The sequence below is a fragment of the Phoenix dactylifera genome, chromosome 9 (genome assembly GCF_051530095.1).
Source record: "Phoenix dactylifera cultivar Ajwa chromosome 9, Ajwa_hap1_PhDact_Kaust_v1.1, whole genome shotgun sequence".
Lineage (NCBI taxonomy): Eukaryota > Viridiplantae > Streptophyta > Magnoliopsida > Arecales > Arecaceae > Phoenix > Phoenix dactylifera.
In genome coordinates, this window is record NC_143198.1 from 25,778,958 (window position 1) to 25,797,426 (window position 18,469).

Sequence of the window (18,469 nt, forward strand, 5' to 3'; positions counted from 1 at the left end):
CAAGAAAGCTGCACTCTCGTCTCTTTCCGAACCCTAGCGCACAATCACCCGCCCTCCGGCTTCCGCGTCCACTTCAAGCCTGACGTGGTTCCAGGAGAAGCCGATAAATTCCCAAAATATCCGACACAAAAGGGCAATTCACGTCATTTCTCACCAAACCGGTGGCATTTACCAACCCCGCCCATATGGCAGCTACGTGAAAAGAGCCACACTTGCTCCGTCTCTCCCACCCCAAGAACCTGCCAAGCGCTAATTCCAACCCCCTTCTCCACCCGGAGCTTCCATCCAAACCCTAACCCTAACCCTAATATTCTCTTTCTTCCCTCCGAATTCTCTTCCGAGATGGCCGGCGAGCAGTGAACTCCTCCCGGTGCTCGCTCCACTGCGGACTCCTGCCGTTGGAGCGATGTCCCTGGACGGCGCCGTCGAGATGAGGGAGGACCCGCCTGCGGGAAACGGGAATGGGAATGGGGCGGTGACGGTGGCGCCGCCGACCGGCCGGCCATCTTATGGCAACCGGCGTCTCCGGCTGAACCCGAACACGGAGCACAAGCCGGAGCGGTACGACGACCTGGAAGCGGAGTTGGATCCGTCCATCTTCAGATCGCTGGAGCGACACCTCCCCCCGAGCATGCTCGAGGCGCCGCGCGACTCCAAGGTCCAGTTCATGAAGGAGATCATCGCCAGGTACTTGTCCGATGGGGAGCGAACCAGGGTGAGCCGTCTCTCTCTTCTCCTTTCTCTCCCTCTCTCTGTGTGTGTGTGTGTTTTTTCCTTGATTAGGGTTTCTGGAATTAGGGTTACCGTTTTGTGCTTATGTTTTTCTATTTCGAATTATATTGAATGGTGGATGACGGAAATGCCCTTGTCCACTTGGTTTGCCCTAGCACCAACAAATCGAGTTGGCAAGCCTGGCCTGTGGTATAACCGGCAGCAGAAGTTGCTGGGAATTATCTTTCGAGCCGAATAGCAATCCATGTGCCAGTCCGGAAACCCATCTAACCGTTGGGTGGTGCTAGGGGTTGATCGGTTTGCTCATGATCTATTACTTGATAAGCTTATTGTGGCATGGATTTTGGAGCAGTATCAGCCGTTGGAAGATATCTGATTTGAAAGGAAGTCCAAGACTGTTTTGGTATGTGGAAAAATTGCAACGTTTGGTTGATTTATATTCAAATCTATGGATGGATGAATTGCAACTATCTATAGTTTATTGATGGGTTGTGGTGAATTGAAGGATCAGTTGATTTGGTCTGTCCCTGTGGAGCATCTGGGATCATTTCCTAGTTAGCAACATCTCTCTATATTCATAAATGTACTTTGTGTCTTGATTTGTTGCACACGTTGGCTGTACTTATAATAAACAATGGTTGGATGTGGAACTTGGGTGTCTGGGAGATTAGGTATGCGTCTTATCCAAACTTGGTGTAGTCACTCAAACATGGACTTCAGGTAAAGACTCAATGAATTTTGATGCCACATTGTGTGATTGTTGCAGTTTGCATACTTATGCTAATTACTAGGAACTAATTTGAAAAAAGGAGAGCAAAGAAGTGCAAGTGCCAAGAGTCTGGAGGCCACCTACAAGTATTCAGAAGTAGCTCTATTTTCTTCACTTTGAAATGTTAGAATAGTTATAAAAGGAATTTTTGAACTGGTTTATGATAATAGTTAAATACTTTATGCACACCAAGGTCGAAAAGTTTCTCTAGATCAACTTATAACTTTAAGACATTCAGAACTAGAAGATGTTCATTGAAATGGGACTTTGAATCACTTTATGTTGCAAGCATGGGTATTTTGCCTTTTGAAACACTCTTCAGCCTTACCATATATTGAATCTAAGATACGTAAAATAATTATAGAATGATAGATGCATCAATAATCTGGTAGCCCAGTGGGTTCCTCCAAGGTAGTCCAGATTCGAAACACGCGGGCGTCGATTAAATTCAGGGACCGGATGCCCCATGCCTGGACGCTGCTGGAGGGAGTGCTACTAGTCTGCTGGCAACGGGAGTGGTGCTAGGGTGACGTACTCACACGTGGGTAACCACGGGTGGAGAAGGCACGCAGAAATTTGCGACCTGAATTGAACATGCTCCAGCGGGGATGGGGCCTAGTGGGGGTTGCTACACGGGTGAGGTTCTCCTCGCCCCCTTCTTCCCTTTCTCTCACCAAAAAAAATAAAAAAAATAATCTCAGTAAATGCAAAGTCTGCTAGAAAAATACTTTAAATACAAATTTGCCCTTGTTCCTGTATTGATTGATAGGGAGGTTTTGATGCTTAAACTAACTCTATATTTTAAATTGCCAACTGCCGAGCATGTTAAATCACTTTATCCTCTTAGATTCTTGACTTCTATTGTCAAATTCTGATCATATTTTTTAGGTTAAGTAAGTCATTTTCCAGCTCAACAGATAATAATAGCTTCTTACTGTATTAGGTTCAGAGGCACAAAGAATACAGGCAGAAGATAATGTCAGCATATCAGGTCCGTCTTCTGATTGTTTTTTATGCTTAATTTTTAGGTTTTTGATTTTTAGGTATAGTTTCTCTAAACGTTGATGTTGGATATGTTTGATCAACTTTGTGCTTACATGCGTGCATGTGTGCGCGCAGGGCCGGCGCACACGCAATGCGCGCGCGCACACGCACGTGTGGGTGTGGGCGCGCGCATCCTGTATTTCCTTTGTATCTTTTCTTGAAGCAAGTTTGTAGCAACCAAGAGTTTGCTCATCGTAATATGTGATATATTAATTTCTGACCATTTTCTCATAATATTGACAGCTTCGTTAGTTTCTTGTTTGTTGTGACCGTAGTCTTTTTTTTTTTTTGGTGAATGACAAGTAGGAATTTATTTTTTTTATTCACATTATTTTTTTTTGTATATCAAGAGATTGCGATATGAATTGAAGGGCTGGAAAATATGATGGTTCCGGATCTTTTGTGTTTAAAGCACCTCACAGTACATGAAGATGGTTATGCTCTTTTGGCACCAAGCTGTGGGATTTCTTGTAAACATCGGTTATAAATTGTTCGTTTTCTTGAACTATTGATTCATGTCTATGTAGTTTCTAATTATTCTTAGTTTCTTACAGTACATTCATATAATGACAGTCTTCCATGCGTGCTGTGCTGCATTTCCTTACTTGAACTGCATCGAACATGCATATTTAGTTAATTAGATTGAGACTTGCAACACTTGGCAGGTCATCCATATTTCTCAAGGATAAAGAACTTACCATTTAGTATTATAATGATTGAAATTTTATAATACTAGTAATTAGGTTCATGGAAGTTAGCAAAAATGATAAAAATATGATTACAGATTAAAATATTACAACTAAAACAAAAATAAACTAATATGTAAAATTGAAAGAAAATAAAAAAACTAAGTTTGTAAATTGAATTTAAAATGTAATTCAAAGCAACAAGAATCCACGTTCAGTTCAGGAGGGATGGTATGGATTAAGAGAAGATGGGATGATGTATTTGTTAGAGAGATATTAAATAATTTAATATTTTAATTTAGGAGGGATCAAAGGGGAGAGTGGTGTGAATTATTGAGAGGAAGAGAGGGAATTATATGTATACATGTTTTGTGTGTGTTTTAATTTAAGAAAGATCAAGGGGGAGAATATTGTGAATTATAGAGAGGATGGGGGGGGGGAGTTATGTGTACATGTGCATGTATATGCATGTGCATGCATGCATGAAGAGAGAGAGGAGGGCTAATTTAGGAAAGAGTGGGAGTGATAGCATGGATTAAGAGGGACTTCCATCAAAACAGAAGCTAGAATTTGGTACAGTTTTGTCCCTGTCGATTGAATTGCAGAGTTCTTGCCAAAATTGCAATGCAAGCAATATTCTTGCATTATTGGGTATAGTGATGAGTTGGACTAAAAATAAAAGAGAAACAGAAAAAGTTAAAAAGAAAATAATTATCCTAATAGAATCTTATAATTGCCAAAGAGATTGGCCGTCTTGGGATGAAAAGTAGAGGCAGGTTCTCAATACAAGAGAAAATGGATGGGAGAAGGACATATATTTAGTATTTACTATATATGCCATTCGAAATTGTTCTTTTTAATGTGTTGAATTAAAAGTTAATGTTAATTCTGGAATCGAGGCTGACAAATGGAATCTTTGTATGATTATTCCACAAAATGAAAAATCCCTTTTATAATATGGTTATAGATTATGTTACTTTATTAAACCATAACCATCAAACTTTACACAATTATTTAGGGGTTCTTTTTGTAAATCCTTCTCTGCCAAGTATTTATTGTAAAGCTACAACATTGCCTCTCTAGGCCTTTTTAGAGTTCATGGCAGCCTTTATCGAAATGGTTGTAGCCCTTGTTTGAGTAGTTTGAATCTTTGTCTTAAGGTGCTACACAATCTTTGGAATCTTGATCCTGCTTCTGCTAACTTTTCCATAAGCTTCCACCTTGATTTTCAGTGGAGCATCTTTTCTTGCTACCTTATGTTATCAAGATTAAACTGAGTTCAATAAAAACTATATCATTTATTTTATTTTCCAGATTCTTGAATCCCTATATTATTTGATTTTGTGAAATTGAAATGAGTAAAGCTTTATTATTTTTCAATGTATGATATTATTTATATGGAAAATGCTATCTAGGTTCTTCCAGGTTCTAATTGTATAGAGTTTACTTTTTTATGCTTGCAGTTACTCTTCATTTAGGGATCTTCCTCTCTGTTTCCTAACCATATGACAAACTCAAGCTGGTCTCCTTACTAGGGCCTCCTTAAATATGAGGTTCATATGCCAGTGCTTGATGATTATTTACCACTCATTTTGCAATTGCTACGAATCTAAAACCTGCCACAATTCCTTAAAGTATTCATGCTTAACTACGTTTGTTCTAGTCTTTCGACACATTTATCACAATGAATCACTCAACATTACATGCTAGGCTTTACTATTAGCTTGACAGAAATTTTCTTGTCATAAAGGCATCACATCAGCAGGCCACATCACCCACCAGGCTATAATTCATTAGATGTATTTGTCCATGTCTTTTTAATATTTAACATATCCAAGATAACAAATGATATCATATTTTGAAATTGGGATCTAGCTGGGGCTTTGTTTTCATGCCTATTATTACTAGAATTGCATTTGATTTACTTCGTTCTAGTTCTGTTAATTTTTAAGTCCTTATTCACCAAGGCTTCCCTCTACAATTATGATTTGATATTCCATTCTATCATGACATCATCGACTAGCATGATATCATTTTATATAATTTGTACTGCACTATCACTTCTTGAAAATTCATTTTGTATTCATTTTGTGAGACATGGCCTAATGCTAATGACAAGTGTCACTGCATGTCCTCAGCAATTTATAGGTATCTTCTAAGTGCATCTTGCTTCCGTAATGCCCACTAAAATACCTTGTTTGTCACTCTATCAAATGCTATCTCCTAATTGATATAGAGAATGTTAGAATGCATCTTCCTGCGAAATCTTCCCAACATTTTCCAGCTGGTGATATTGGATTACTTGGGATTAAGGATTCGGTATCTATAGTTTTAATTCCTTTTTTAAATCAAAAACATGTTTCTGTTTTTCTTTAGTTTCTGTATTAAATGAATGACCCATTAATAGTGGCTTTAGGTGCTGGGTTAAGTTGAGACCATCCTACTTGAGCACATTTTTCAAGGAGAGATGGTTTAGCTGGTTTGGCAAGGACGGTGATCATGACAACCATGCTGCATCATCTACACCAGCGTTGGCTTTATGATTATGTTATGCCATTTCTTTTTACTATGCCATGTAGAATAGTGCAATTCATTGATATTCTTCATGGAAGCATAAACTGGGTTTCATCTACTTATCATTTTACCATATGCAGTAGTCTGAAAATGATTAGGCGGGACAAAGTTTGAAATTTTTTTGAAACTCAAGAATAACTTTGGTGATGAATTTTATGTAAGAGGAAATTTTGGTGAGCTCAACAGTGTTCTGATTAATGTACAGTTGTGCACAATTGCTTATATTTGTACCACTTACAGTAGTTTCCCTTGTAGTTTGTAAAAAAAACTTGGGGAATATAGGATGACAATGAATTACTGAATTTTTAGTAATAAAGGTGCTGCTTTGACAGCTGTGTTATATGTGATGGCCTAGTTGAGCAAATTATTTTTCCATTGGAATGTGATAGATGCTGTTAAGATACAACTTCTTACATCACTTTGATGATAATATAAATGATTGCATTGTTTATGAGTTAAGAAGTGATGTTAGCCTCCTGTAAATTACTTTCACATCATGTCTGGAAAATTCATTGCTTTTTCTTGCTTCTTTTACCTCGACAGCCTCTACATAAAGAGCTATACAACGTACATCCTACAACTTTCTTCGTGCCGTCATTTGTTAAAGCAATCAATGAAAACACAGAGGAGAGTTTCAGAAACATAATGTCAGAACCCTCTCCTAAAGTTTATACATTTGCTATGCTTCAGCCAACTTTCTGCGAGTTGTTACTAGATGAGGTACTCCCTTTTTTTTTTTAGCACCATGAAATGGTCATATGTTTTTCTACTAAAAATTTCTGACAGCACGTGTATACTGAACGTGGACTTTTTGTTCATATCATGTTGATTTATTAGGTTGAAAATTTCGAAAGGTGGGTCGATGCAGTTAAGTTCAAGATAATGAGACCAAATACGATGAATAAGTACGGTGCTGTTCTTGATGATTTTGGCCTGGAAGCTATGCTTAACAAGCTTATGGAAGAATTCATATGTCCCATATCTAAAGGTGATGAATATGTTGTCCCTTTTCATTTTTTTATAACAAATGATTAGTGATCAACTTGTCATAACTTTTATTTAATTTTTTAAAATATGGAAACCTTTCTTTTCTTGTGGTGGCAGTATTTTTCCCGGAGGTTGGTGGATCAACACTGGACTCGCATCATGGTTTTGTGGTCGAGTATGGAAAAGACAAGGATGTTGAGTTAGGTAAGTTGGCATAAACACATCTATTGAGTATAAGTTTAGTTATTCTTTCTTGGTGCATATTCTTTTCTGTTAAGTTGAATATCGTAGTTAAGTAAATGAAGGCTGTACAATTTTCTGTATTGTTAAATCTAACATATATGGCTTGTACAGGGTAAAAGGTTTCTTAGTAAGGAATGATACTCATATTTGGCCTTTTTGCTTATCCACAATCGTCTTCCTTGGATTACTTAGTATGTTCATAAGTTAGATTTGGGAATCACCCAGGAAATACAGCATATCCGATTATCCTTCCTGAATTTAGAAAGAAGCAATGCTATTTTTTATTTTCTTCACCCACTACTTGCCATCCTGTTTATGTCTAGTCTTTGTCTCCTTGATTGTTTTAGATATTAGAAATGCTTTTTAAAACGTGAAGATGCAATATTTATTGGTATGGGTTCTGTGCTTTGAATTTGTTTGACTTGTAAGAAGGGTTGGAAATTAAATACATGCTTAGAATTATGTTAATAAGGAAATCCAGAATCTTAGGAAAGCAAATACTAGTTGATTTATTGATTGCATTTATGTAGAGGCCACTGATAAATAGAGTGGCAAGAAGATGATAGAGATGGTGAAGAGAATACCTATTGTTCTTGAAGGATTTATAGATAAATCTGGACACAACAGATAATGATTTATAATTGAGAGAGTACTTAATTTAGGCTGCTAAGAATGGACAAAGAGGAAAGTGTGCGAAGGAAATGCTAAAAATCTTCGCATTCAAAAGCTAACTACAATAAAGGGTCATGAGTCATGCTCATTGGTTAGAGAGTTCAGTGATTTTGTTGCGTAAGGATTAATATCAACAAAAGAGACTGTAAGAAAGAGCGAGGGTAGGATGTATATGTTTCTGTTGTCTACTGTTTTTTAGTTACCATCAAGATTTCTTAGACTTGTATTAAGTGCCATACTGGTCAGGAATTGGGTTAGTACGGATGTATTGTCGCAGTACCGGCTTGGGGTTTTGACCTCTTATTTTGTTTTCTCAATTTTTTTGGTTTTCAAAGTTATTTTAAGGTTTGGAACTTGGAACTAGGTTTTTAATGTTTTATTCATTATATGGCACAAAAATTTTTCTTTTATACTAGTCTTGATATATTGTATACCTTGTTCTTTGTGCAAAATTAATAAATTAAAATAGATATTTTGATGAACTGTAATTTAAAACTTATATCAAATAATATTAAATCTCATAATACATGCATCTAGTCCCTCATGTCTACGATGCACGTAGTTGTTGGTGTCTTGTTCATAATCTGGCCTTGGGACTTGACTTCAACTTAGACACTATGCCCACCCCTCTTCTAGTAATCACTCTAGCCCGAAAAGCTATCTGATACTGATTCTCTGTTTGATACTGAGCTGGCCGTCCAATCTCAGGGAAGATAGAGGTAGCAAGTTATGATCCGTAGTTTGGCGAAGGCTATGGAGGGTGGGTGCCACTCAAATATGAAGTCTTAGAAAGGGCTACACATACGGGTGGTATGTTGACTATGCAGAATAATTGGTGTATGATGATATGCACTATTCGCTAGATCCCGAGATGTCTAGGGTTCCTACTCCCCCTGTAACATCATTAGTTGTATCGGTGCTACATCCCGAACCATTGCAGGAGCCTCCTCTCCTATATGCTAACATCATTAGTTGTATCAGTGCTTCATCCTGAACCATTGCAGGAGCCTCCTCTCCTATATGCTATCTATCTTCATGTGCTTTATATCATGCGCCATATTCCATATCTTGCATGGTATGAGTGTAATGAGATCCATTGATGAATTGACTTACATCATATGGTTGCGAGTCATGTGCACCCATATCATGTCCGTTGCTACCACCTTGGCCACCAGATACATCATCACTTGAACTGTTATTTTCATTATTACTCGTATCATGAGATGATTTAGGCAATTGATTGTCCAAGGATTTAGTAGTCTTGAAATTTGAGTGAACTGGCTCCTCATCAGCCCTTTCTACGGATTTGCATTTGTCTTTGCTTTCTTTTTTGAGTTTGAGTGGATGCTTGAAGAACTACCTTCTTTTCTTGCCGATCAAACTTGACCAACTTTGTTAGGTGGCTCGACTAGGCCCATCACCCTGACTGGCCCTACTTTCCTATTTGACTCGTGTACCATGGTAACCTCTCATTAGCAACTCCTTATCATATCTCTAGCTCGAGTTCTTAGAGTTGTGTGATGATCCTAGCCAGTTTCCTTCTAACCTTTGTGGTTGCTATATTGGGCATCAAATGCCTGTGAGCGTGGCATGTGTCACTCTGCCCACTACTTTGAATTCATCCTAGCTTGCTTTGCTAGGACATTGGTTAGTCGAGGTGATCCTGGCTCATCAAATTCTAGCTGGCTTTGTTGATCCTCAAGCCACCCAATCATAGGATGCTCTTCATCATATACAGGGGATGATCATATTTTAGTTCCCTCTCTATAAGGCACTTCAATTTTAAGCTTTGTATTGTAGTGCTCATATACTAGATCACTTAATTGCTTGGCAGGTTCTTTGTTTGCTATGTAGTAATGAGCAAATTGATCAGATGCCCTCATAGCCACCGAAGGAAAACTGTCTATGTGTGAGTCGCCGATGTACCCAAAAAAAAAAAAAAGGAAAACTGTCTATGAGAGGATCCCAGTAGCTACCTCCTAAGGTATTGGATGTCCCATAAAAAAATGGAGTCACCATTCAACTACAAATGCAATCCCAGATATTGCATACCAAACACCATTTATCATAAAACATTAGTTAAATTAGGTGTCTAAGAATAGCTACATTCCAAGTCTTAGCAAAACTATAGAAGCCCTCCCTAAATGCTGTAGTTTGTAAAGTCATTCAGTTTTTGATGTAGAACTTAGAAGGGAGTGACCGATCTGGTAGTAATTTTTGTATTGCTTGGGTTTGTTTGTTGGATATCAAGTGCCTCTCTCCTTGATTGCGTGTTTTCTCCTTGTTTCTTAAGCCTTACTGCTTTTTTTTTTCTTGTTGATATCATCTTCATATTGGTGTGCACTCTTCTAACTTGAGGTTTTGCTCTACTTCAGGTTTGTTCCTTGTCACTTATATGCCACTTCTTATTTTGTTGATAGAATGAATGCATTTAAATTCCAAAAGAATTATAAGTTTCAGCAAAATTTGCATACGAATATGATTTTCCCCTTGCATTGCTGTGATCTAAACTTTTGATTGTTAGAATGTTTAATTCTGCAGAACATTTGAGATACAGCTGGATTCCAGAAATCAAAGTTTGTAGTTCAGTGTGATTTTGGTATCATTGCATGTGAATATTGTAAATTGCTTGATTGATTATCATATATTGTTGGCTTATTTTAGTTTCTATTTCTATATATATATTCAACTTTTTTCTCCTTTTTCCCCCTCTATGGTTGCCTGTGAGTTTGCTGAGTGAGACGTGTAATTACTATAGGTTTAGGCTGTTCTTTTTTCAAAATTTTCAGCTTGATTTGTAGGTTTCCATGTGGATGACTCAGAAGTCACGCTAAACATATGCTTGGGCAAGCAATTTTCTGGCGGTGAATTATTTTTTCGAGGCGTTAGATGTGACAAACATGTAAACTCAGAGACCCAACCTGAGGTATGTTAATGTATTATAAATCCTGGAAGGTTGTAAATAAGTAAACTTATATAGCTAAATACCTAATTCTGATGGGAACTGATCTAGTACCAAAACTCAAGAAAGTAGACAATTTAAGAAAACATAATGTCTACCGATATTTAATGGGTAAGACCTCGATTGTAAACATCATGCCTGTGTTTGCACGATGTGAACAGCATCATACTGTGCTTTCCCCAGTTCATACATCAAGGTGAACTCTATATGACCTTGTATATCATTTTTTTTATAAGATACAAAAGTCATGGTAACAAAAGCTTATTTTTTTTAATGTAAATCAATTTGAGAGTTTTGTAATATTGAATAGTCATGTTCTGTATATTTGATTTGCATGTTTAAGTGATCCACTATAGTAGTTTAGAATGTAGTTTTCATTGGTAGTCATGCTAAATTCTTTCTTCAAATGAAGAGGGAACTTACTAATCTTTATTTTTGTAGTGCCTTGTAATAGTGATCTTGCTTTATTCACAGGAGATCTTCGACTATTCCCATGTCCCTGGTCAAGCTGTACTTCATCGTGGTCGTCATCGGCATGGTGCCCGTGCCACAACATCTGGACATAGGATTAATTTGCTTTTGTGGTGTAGAAGGTATCCCCATCCTTGTCTGTATGTGCACATGTCTGAGGTTTATTTCCAGGTTGAGATCCACTAATATGCACAATCAGTATATGTAGAGTAGATTTGGACAACAATTAGCATATGTAGAGTAGATCTAGACATTGTTCAGTGGAGTTACAAATGAATGACTGTTTTCTGAGGCCTATCATAATTTTTGATCCTGTCAAAAACCTGGTTTGGCTGGGCATAGAATCTATGCAAGATCTACAAAAACTGGCAATGAAGAGATAAAAGATCATAGAAAGAGGAGAGAAGTATGGCATAAGGATGTTTTTGCAGTCCCTTGTTTTTGTACTAAAAGGGCATTGAAGTACTCGAGGCTCTTGCTAACTGCAGGGTTTAGGGAGGGTCAGCTGTATGCAGTCTTGCCCCCTATGCAATGAGTCTGTTTTCATATTTTGAACCCATGGCATCCTGATCGTAATGGAGCAACCTTACTGTTGTGCCAAGGCTGTGCCTCAGTCTCTTGCTTTTGTCTAACTCTATTAATTAGTAAGAAAGAAGAAACAAAACAAGAGGGCTGTGAGCAACAAAATTAGGCATGCGTAGGCTTATTCTGATCCAAATTGAATGCGATTCTTAACTGGTCTTTGAATATTGTCTTTATGTCATAGAACATTAGTTACAAAATATTCGTAGCCAGGTAGGTTTGGTTGTGAAAGTGGACCACCTATAACCAATCTCACGTACCACCAAAGATGATTTTACAAAGGTTGGTGCATTAATAATAGAAAATATGATGAAGCTGCTACGTTTAGCTAACAAATCAATGAGATATCATTGACTTTTGTTGGGAGGGAGATTTGTAATTGTTGTTTATTATCAAGAGTTTAACTCAACCATGTTTTTTGATGCAAAGAGTTTAAGTCTTATGCTATTCTGGATCCTTAAATGATCTGCAATAGTTTCTCATTTTCGTGTCTCTTTGTAGCCCAGTGTGTTTTAGCTATGAAAAAGCAATATGCAACATGTTATATTTCTCAATCTAGTAGCTCCAAATCTCTGCCGGCTCTTTGACAAAGATGTTTTGAGGATTTTTCTCTGAAAATATGATAAAATCATATATGATATATATGTTCTTTGGAGTTGTTGAACATGGATCCAGAAGCCTCTGCTGCGGAAGGATAACATATTACTGAAACATGTTATTTGCTAGTAATATTTCTTTTCATAATAAGTTGAAGTAGTTAAAAGAGAGTGCAGTACTTTAATTACACCTGAATTCCTGCTCATGTTGCTAGTGGTTTGAAATTGGAATGTTAATTTTGAATGAAAGATGGTGTATAATCAATTATATTTTCCAAAGCTATTTGAATGAAATCACGTGGGAGATTCAGTTCCCTCTAGCATTAGGCTAAGTGGAGGCATCTGCTATATGCTATTGCAAAGTAATGAGTTGGTTGACCTCCATTGCAACAGGAACTGTTTGTATGCCTACGGATCCTGGTTTGGTTCAAGCTGTATCTGAGGTTGATTGGAGCTATAGCTAGATAAAGCTTGTAATATTTGCTGATTATGCAAGCTATCACTAAAACAAGGTCATGATTTAAAGATGTTTAATGGATAGTATTGTGCAGCCTTATTTTTTATAACTAAACTTTTTATCATGAATTAAATTCTAATTGTGTTTGTCAGTTTACTTTAGATAATAGTCCACTTTTACGTGTTGCATGGTGTGACTTTAGTACTATTCCATGTTGGTCCGTACGTGGCATACCATACTATATGAGTAGGATACTTAAAGTACCGTATTAGCATGCCCCTTGTATCAGCACTATGTTCTAGACTGGAGTTTTGTGCCGACACTTGGTATACTCGTAAGCTGGTACAGTAGACTTGCACATCCATTAGGTCAAGCTAGCTTCAGGTTGGGCCAAACCTCAACATCAAGAGCAACAGAACTGACTCAACTCCAACTTGGCTTTGGACCAAAATTTTGGAGTCTGAGTTCAATCTGACAATAGAAGATGTATTCATGCACTTGGTCCCGCCTGAATTCAAAATGCACACCTTTGTCTAAGGGCCAACAATGGTAGTCCATCCCTCTATGCTAGAGACCAAACATGAGCGAGGGAGAGCATTAGTGGGAAGGATGATGGGGAGAGAGAGATGAAGCAGAGATGATGGTCTGGTAGTTGCGACATGATCAATGGTGAAATGGATATAGAGATGGAAAGAGAAAAAGGAGCGAGAGAGATGCCTGGAGAGAGAAAGAAATCTTTTAGAGGGATATGGTGTGTGAGAAAGGATCAAGTTGAGTTTTGATATTAGGGTTTTAACTCTTTAAGTATTTAAATATTAAATTTATACTTTTGATAAATAGTTGGGCCAGGTAGGGTTGGTTTGTCCTTTTGACTCAGCTTGAGCTTGGCTTGGTCTGTTGTGCCAAAAACCCCAGTTTGCCCAATATTGGGGTGGGTGGACTGGGTCAGGTTGGCTGGGTTGGTTGGCTTTGATCAGGTCTATGGTACAGGTACTGTTATTGGTACTTAAATCCTTGTTGCAGACTCATAAATATAGACCGCTTTTTATTGTTTTTATCTGAGAGATTAATACATTTATTTGAAGGCGTCAATTGTCTAAAGAAGTGACTATAAGCTGAAGATTTGATGTGTCTGTTTGATGTTTCAATATGTATGTGTCTATTTGATGGAATTTTAGTCTTAGTCCTCCTAATACAGATCAATGATAGAATTTCTAAGTTGAAACTTCACACTATTAAGTATGTCCTACAGTATCTTAAATGATTAGACACAACATCAGTTGTTTTGTAGCTTTCTTATTTACGCATTAGGTGATCATTAAAAACTATTTAAAAAAAATAATTAATGGTTTAGAAGCATCTAGATACATTGAATCTGAGTTTGCATGTGTTTTATGATACATACATATATATGGTGATCAATAGTATGGATTTTCAACAATAATATATTCAACATACACGTCCTTTAGGTACTATGCATTGAGTCCCTTGGATGCATATGTATGAACTCTCAAATACATGTACCTTTGGTTTATAAATATTTTAAAAATTGTAGATCATGATCAATAACATGGATCCTCAATATCCCTATTATTGATTTTGTGTTGCTAGGTTTGAAGCTTCAATCATACTGATGCAAAATTAACAGTAAAATTGAAAAATTGCACCATTGAACGTGATATACAACATCTGAAATGTCTAGAAAACAGAAATCAAAAGTTTTGGAAATTTCCTATAATGCACAAGTGGTTCTATTAAGGAAATTTGTAATGGTATTTTTTGAGTTGACATATGATTTAGAACTTTGAAGCATCTACGTTAGTTCAATTATTATTTGTGTGCTCTAATCTATCTGGATCAAGATCAATGATTTGGATTTCTAGTTTATAGACTCTACAATCTCTTTTGAGTATGGTTTGCTGTACCGGTCCGTATCGGCCGGTACAGGTCGGTACGTACCGGTCCGGCCTGGGACCGGTACCGGATCAGCGTGGAATCCGGTACCGGTAGCTTATCATTGGAGAATCGGTACGGACCGGTATGGACCGGTATGGGACCGGTACGTACCGGTCCGGGCCGCCACCGGTGCGCTGACCGGTATCGGTACGGCGGACCTTGCTTCTGAGAGAGAGGGTGAGGAAGTCTTGCACAAGATTTGTTACCCAGGTCCAAATACTTGGGATGCACCACTCATGACTTAACCATAACCTCCTCCAAGGAGAGGAGTGTCACAACTAGGGCATTGCCCAGATCATGAGTGTACAATATATCTTAGGACACTATTGGATTGATATTCTTCTTCTTTATGTTCACTTGATGCATGCACAATAGACTGTCAAAGCATGGGGATTTTTGTTTTTGTGCATCTTAATATTGCAGTTCATGTTCAACCTTGTGGATCCTTAATATACATAGCACTCTTATTTTTCATCAGTCATATGGAAAGCTTCAAAGGGTGAGCCCCGGCACAATGGAAAGGTTACTTTGTTTGATTTGTAGGTCACATATTTGAAACACTGAAATGGCCTATTTTCATACAGGGGTAAGGTTAGGGATGTCAATGGAGAGGATTTGGTACAGTTAGTGAAAAAATCAAAACCGAACTCGAGATCCACCACTGCTTTTTGAAACCGAAACCGAATGTTTTTTGAAATAACAAAACATAACCACCACCCAAAAAAAAGCATAAAACCAAAACCGAAAAACCGAAAACCGTTTAACTTTTTTTATTCTTTTCAAAATTTATATATATAAATATCCAAAATAAAGATATCATCTATAATTTTTCTATAATTCATACCAAATCAACTAATAAATATGTCCAAAAATAATAACACAACTATCCAGCAAACTCAATAATTCTAAAATAATAACACAACCATCCAACAAACTCAATAATTCTAAAATAATAATACAACTATCCAACAGATACAATAATCCAAGTTAAAAATAAGTCCAACTGCATCAAAAAAAAAAAGTCCAACAAATACAATAATTGCGAAGAAGTACTGAATGGAGAAAAAAAAGCCGTCTCTCTAGCTTCTAGGGTACTTAGAGATATTGGGTATGTTTGATTTCGGGTTTGGTGTCGGTTTCGGTTTCGGGTCGGAGAATTCACCAAAACTGCAACCGAACAGTTTTTGATTTTTTAAATCATCACTAAAACCATCCCCATTTAATTTCTTTAAAAATATCCCATTCGGTTCTGGGATGGATAAAATATTTGGGTATCTATCCCTGTTGACAATTGACATCCTTAGGGAAGGTTGCATAGGACCCTCCTTAGACCCAAAATGGCTGGAGCCTTATACACTGAGCTGCCCCTTTTTTTCAGAATGGAGGCTCAGTTCTACTGGGAATGTGTGCATGCTTGTGTATCATTTGTATGTGCATAGGTTAGCGCATGCATGTGTAATTCTCTCGAATTTATGTTGTAATACCTTGCACATGTTTCATCTGGGATAACTTCTCCGGCGAGAGTAAGTGTTGGGGGGAGGGTAATGAGCATGATCTGGTGGTTCATAATTGTTAAATTTATGTGCAAGATTTTTACTGCTTATTAATGTTGAGCCTCACATGAAGTTTTCTGCTCGTTATTATTTGTTTCTGTTTCCTGGTCAATGTTTATATTGAAGGAGACATGGGAATTGTGGCGCTTGATTGTCTCATAATTGTCTTGAAGTATTTAAGACACCCATTCTGGTTTTCTGAGTTTGAGTTCTTGTGGCTAACATTCGGTGCATGACCATCAAGTTACAGATTGTTATGGTTAATCATTTTCCTACATTCTGTCCTCCTCATTCTTCAGTATAGCATTTGCCATTTGATACCTACCATTCAGGAGCAAGAGTATGCTGCAGCAACTGACAGACGACAAAGAACTACTTTGTTGTCGGATGTATTTCTTTTCCATGGCAGTGTGCTCTGAGTGTTTTCTTAAACTTGCCGGTAACCTCTTTCCTCTCTTCTCCATTCCAGACAAGGCCTCAATAATCACTCTCTAGTTAGGTTAGTGAAATTCGACTTTCCTTTTGGGGCATATCTTCTCATTGTCTGTGTGAGAAGGAGACACTTATCTTGGCGGCAACTTTTTGCGGAAATATTCTTGGCATGTGCTCAGAAATCATGATGCATTCCTCCTGATTAATCAGTCATCTTCTTTCTTCTTTTGTGTTTGTCATATTTTCTTTTGCATCACTTTTTCTTTTTTGTGATTCCGTTTCCTTTAACTTCCAACTATCTTTTATGTATGCAATTAACAGCCATGTGGTCTACTAACTAAATTCATTGTGCTACAGTTCAGTTTTTAGGGAGATGAAGCAATATCAGAAGGATTTTTCCAACTGGTGTGGTGAGTGTCAGCGTGAAAAGAAGGAAAGGCAGCGTCACTCAGTTGCTGCTACCAAGCTGGTTGCATTCTTACCTTGTTTCACTACTATGGAATTCTGAGCATATTGTGAAACTTGAAAGAAGTTAACAGTGCATGACTATTAGAATAATATTTGCCTTTGTTTCTCTTCAACAGGCATTCCTTCGGAGTGGAGGATCTTGCATCTAGGCAATTTTTTTGTTTGTAATTTAGATTGGATGGTTGTAAAATAGCAAGCTTGCTCCTCCCTCAGATATCAAGTGGTTGCTATTGTAATTCACATTAGTTCTATTAGCCCCTCTTTTTAAATGGTTGTACTTTGAAGGATATTTGTAAATGGTAAGTAACTAATGTCAGAATCCTGTCATAATATTTTAAGTACAGTTGATTAAATCGTTGCACCACTTTTATATTGAAATTCTGAATGGTTGGCCATAGCTACGTGCAACCTTATGGATATTCAATTGCGAGTATAAGAATGCAGGATTCCGTTAGAAATACTGTTATTGTACTGAGCAAGCAATATGTCAGTGAACTCAAATTTCTTGGAAGGCTCTTACTTTGTCTTTCACTGGGAGGCTTGAGTCAAGTCTGTTCTCTATGGATGTGGTATGTTTTTTCCCAAGGAAAATAATCTCTACATCTTCTTGAAGAAATTCATTAAAGTCGAAGTAATGAGTTGGGAAACATTTTGATGCCTAAGCATGGGTTTTTTGTAGAATGCTTTTGAAAATCATCGATTATAATTTTGATGAAAATGGTTTAACATATGGAGCAATTATTGGCTAGTGCTTGGAAAGGATTGGTCGAGCATTTTTCTCTTCGATCAATTGCATTTTAGTTGGTTATTCAAAACTGCCATTTTGTTAATGTTTTCTCCAGCTGCTGGGTTGTATGTATGTGCATTTCTATACCATTGACTGGGGATATATGGAAGACCATTGTAACTGTTTTTATTGAAGGTGGAGTGAAATCAGGGGTCCAAAACTCACTTAACTTCGAGTTCGTTCCAGTTTGAAGCTACAGGAGAATCAGGAACGGAGAGCTCTCCCTTTTTTTTCCGACCGGCTCTTTTGGTCTTAAGAAGTCTGCAGTCCAGTATGGCTGAAAAGTTAATGTCATGTATCGCCTGATTGAGGTTCATGTTTCCTTATAAGTCCATTTTATTTGGACATCTGAGGTGTTTACTTGGTAAATTGCTTAGATTCGATAGCATAAAATCTCCAGCTTGATGCTCTCAAAAGATCCAGTGGGTGATTGCTGTCGTTTAATACGTATAGATATTTTGCAGATCTCCCTTGTGAATACTGCAATGTTCCATATTA

At 37.5% G+C, this 18,469-nt stretch overlaps 1 protein-coding gene across 12 annotated transcripts; it reads left to right on the forward strand.

The window, feature by feature from the left end:
* LOC103715157 (2-oxoglutarate and iron-dependent oxygenase domain-containing protein CP2-like) lies at window positions 1-17,537 on the forward strand. 12 transcript variants are annotated; one of them, XR_003387175.4, is made up of 10 exons: window positions 1-715; window positions 2,445-2,492; window positions 6,349-6,525; window positions 6,643-6,793; window positions 6,910-6,996; window positions 10,509-10,633; window positions 11,144-11,262; window positions 12,712-12,830; window positions 17,074-17,185; window positions 17,301-17,537. XR_003387175.4 is itself a non-coding variant. In XM_008802692.6 (9 exons), exons 1-9 carry the CDS (start codon window positions 407-409, stop codon window positions 17,331-17,333), a joined length of 1,161 nt encoding a protein of 386 aa, XP_008800914.4. In that variant the 5' UTR covers window positions 1-406; the 3' UTR covers window positions 17,334-17,537. The 12 variants fall into 12 exon arrangements, 7 of the variants coding, with proteins under 7 accessions (XP_008800914.4, XP_008800915.4, XP_026663515.4 ...); XR_003387176.4 differs by having other exon boundaries at window positions 11,147-11,262; XR_015968892.2 differs by having other exon boundaries at window positions 28-715; window positions 2,451-2,492; window positions 11,147-11,262.
* Window positions 17,538-18,469: the final 932 nt, after the last annotated feature.

What these genes read in the sequence shown, in the direction of transcription:
- LOC103715157 (XM_026807714.4), top strand. Translation starts at nt 407, where the DNA reads ATGTCCCTGGACGGCGCCGTCGAGATGAGGGAGGACCCGCCTGCGGGA. An exon ending in GCGAGTTGTTACTAGATGAG is followed by an intron (nt 6,526 to 6,642) that starts GTACTCCCTTTT and finishes TTGATTTATTAG; the next exon opens with GTTGAAAATTTCGAAAGGTG. An exon ending in TTGCTTTTGTGGTGTAGAAG is followed by an intron (nt 11,263 to 16,616) that starts GTATCCCCATCC and finishes CCTACCATTCAG; the next exon opens with GAGCAAGAGTATGCTGCAGC.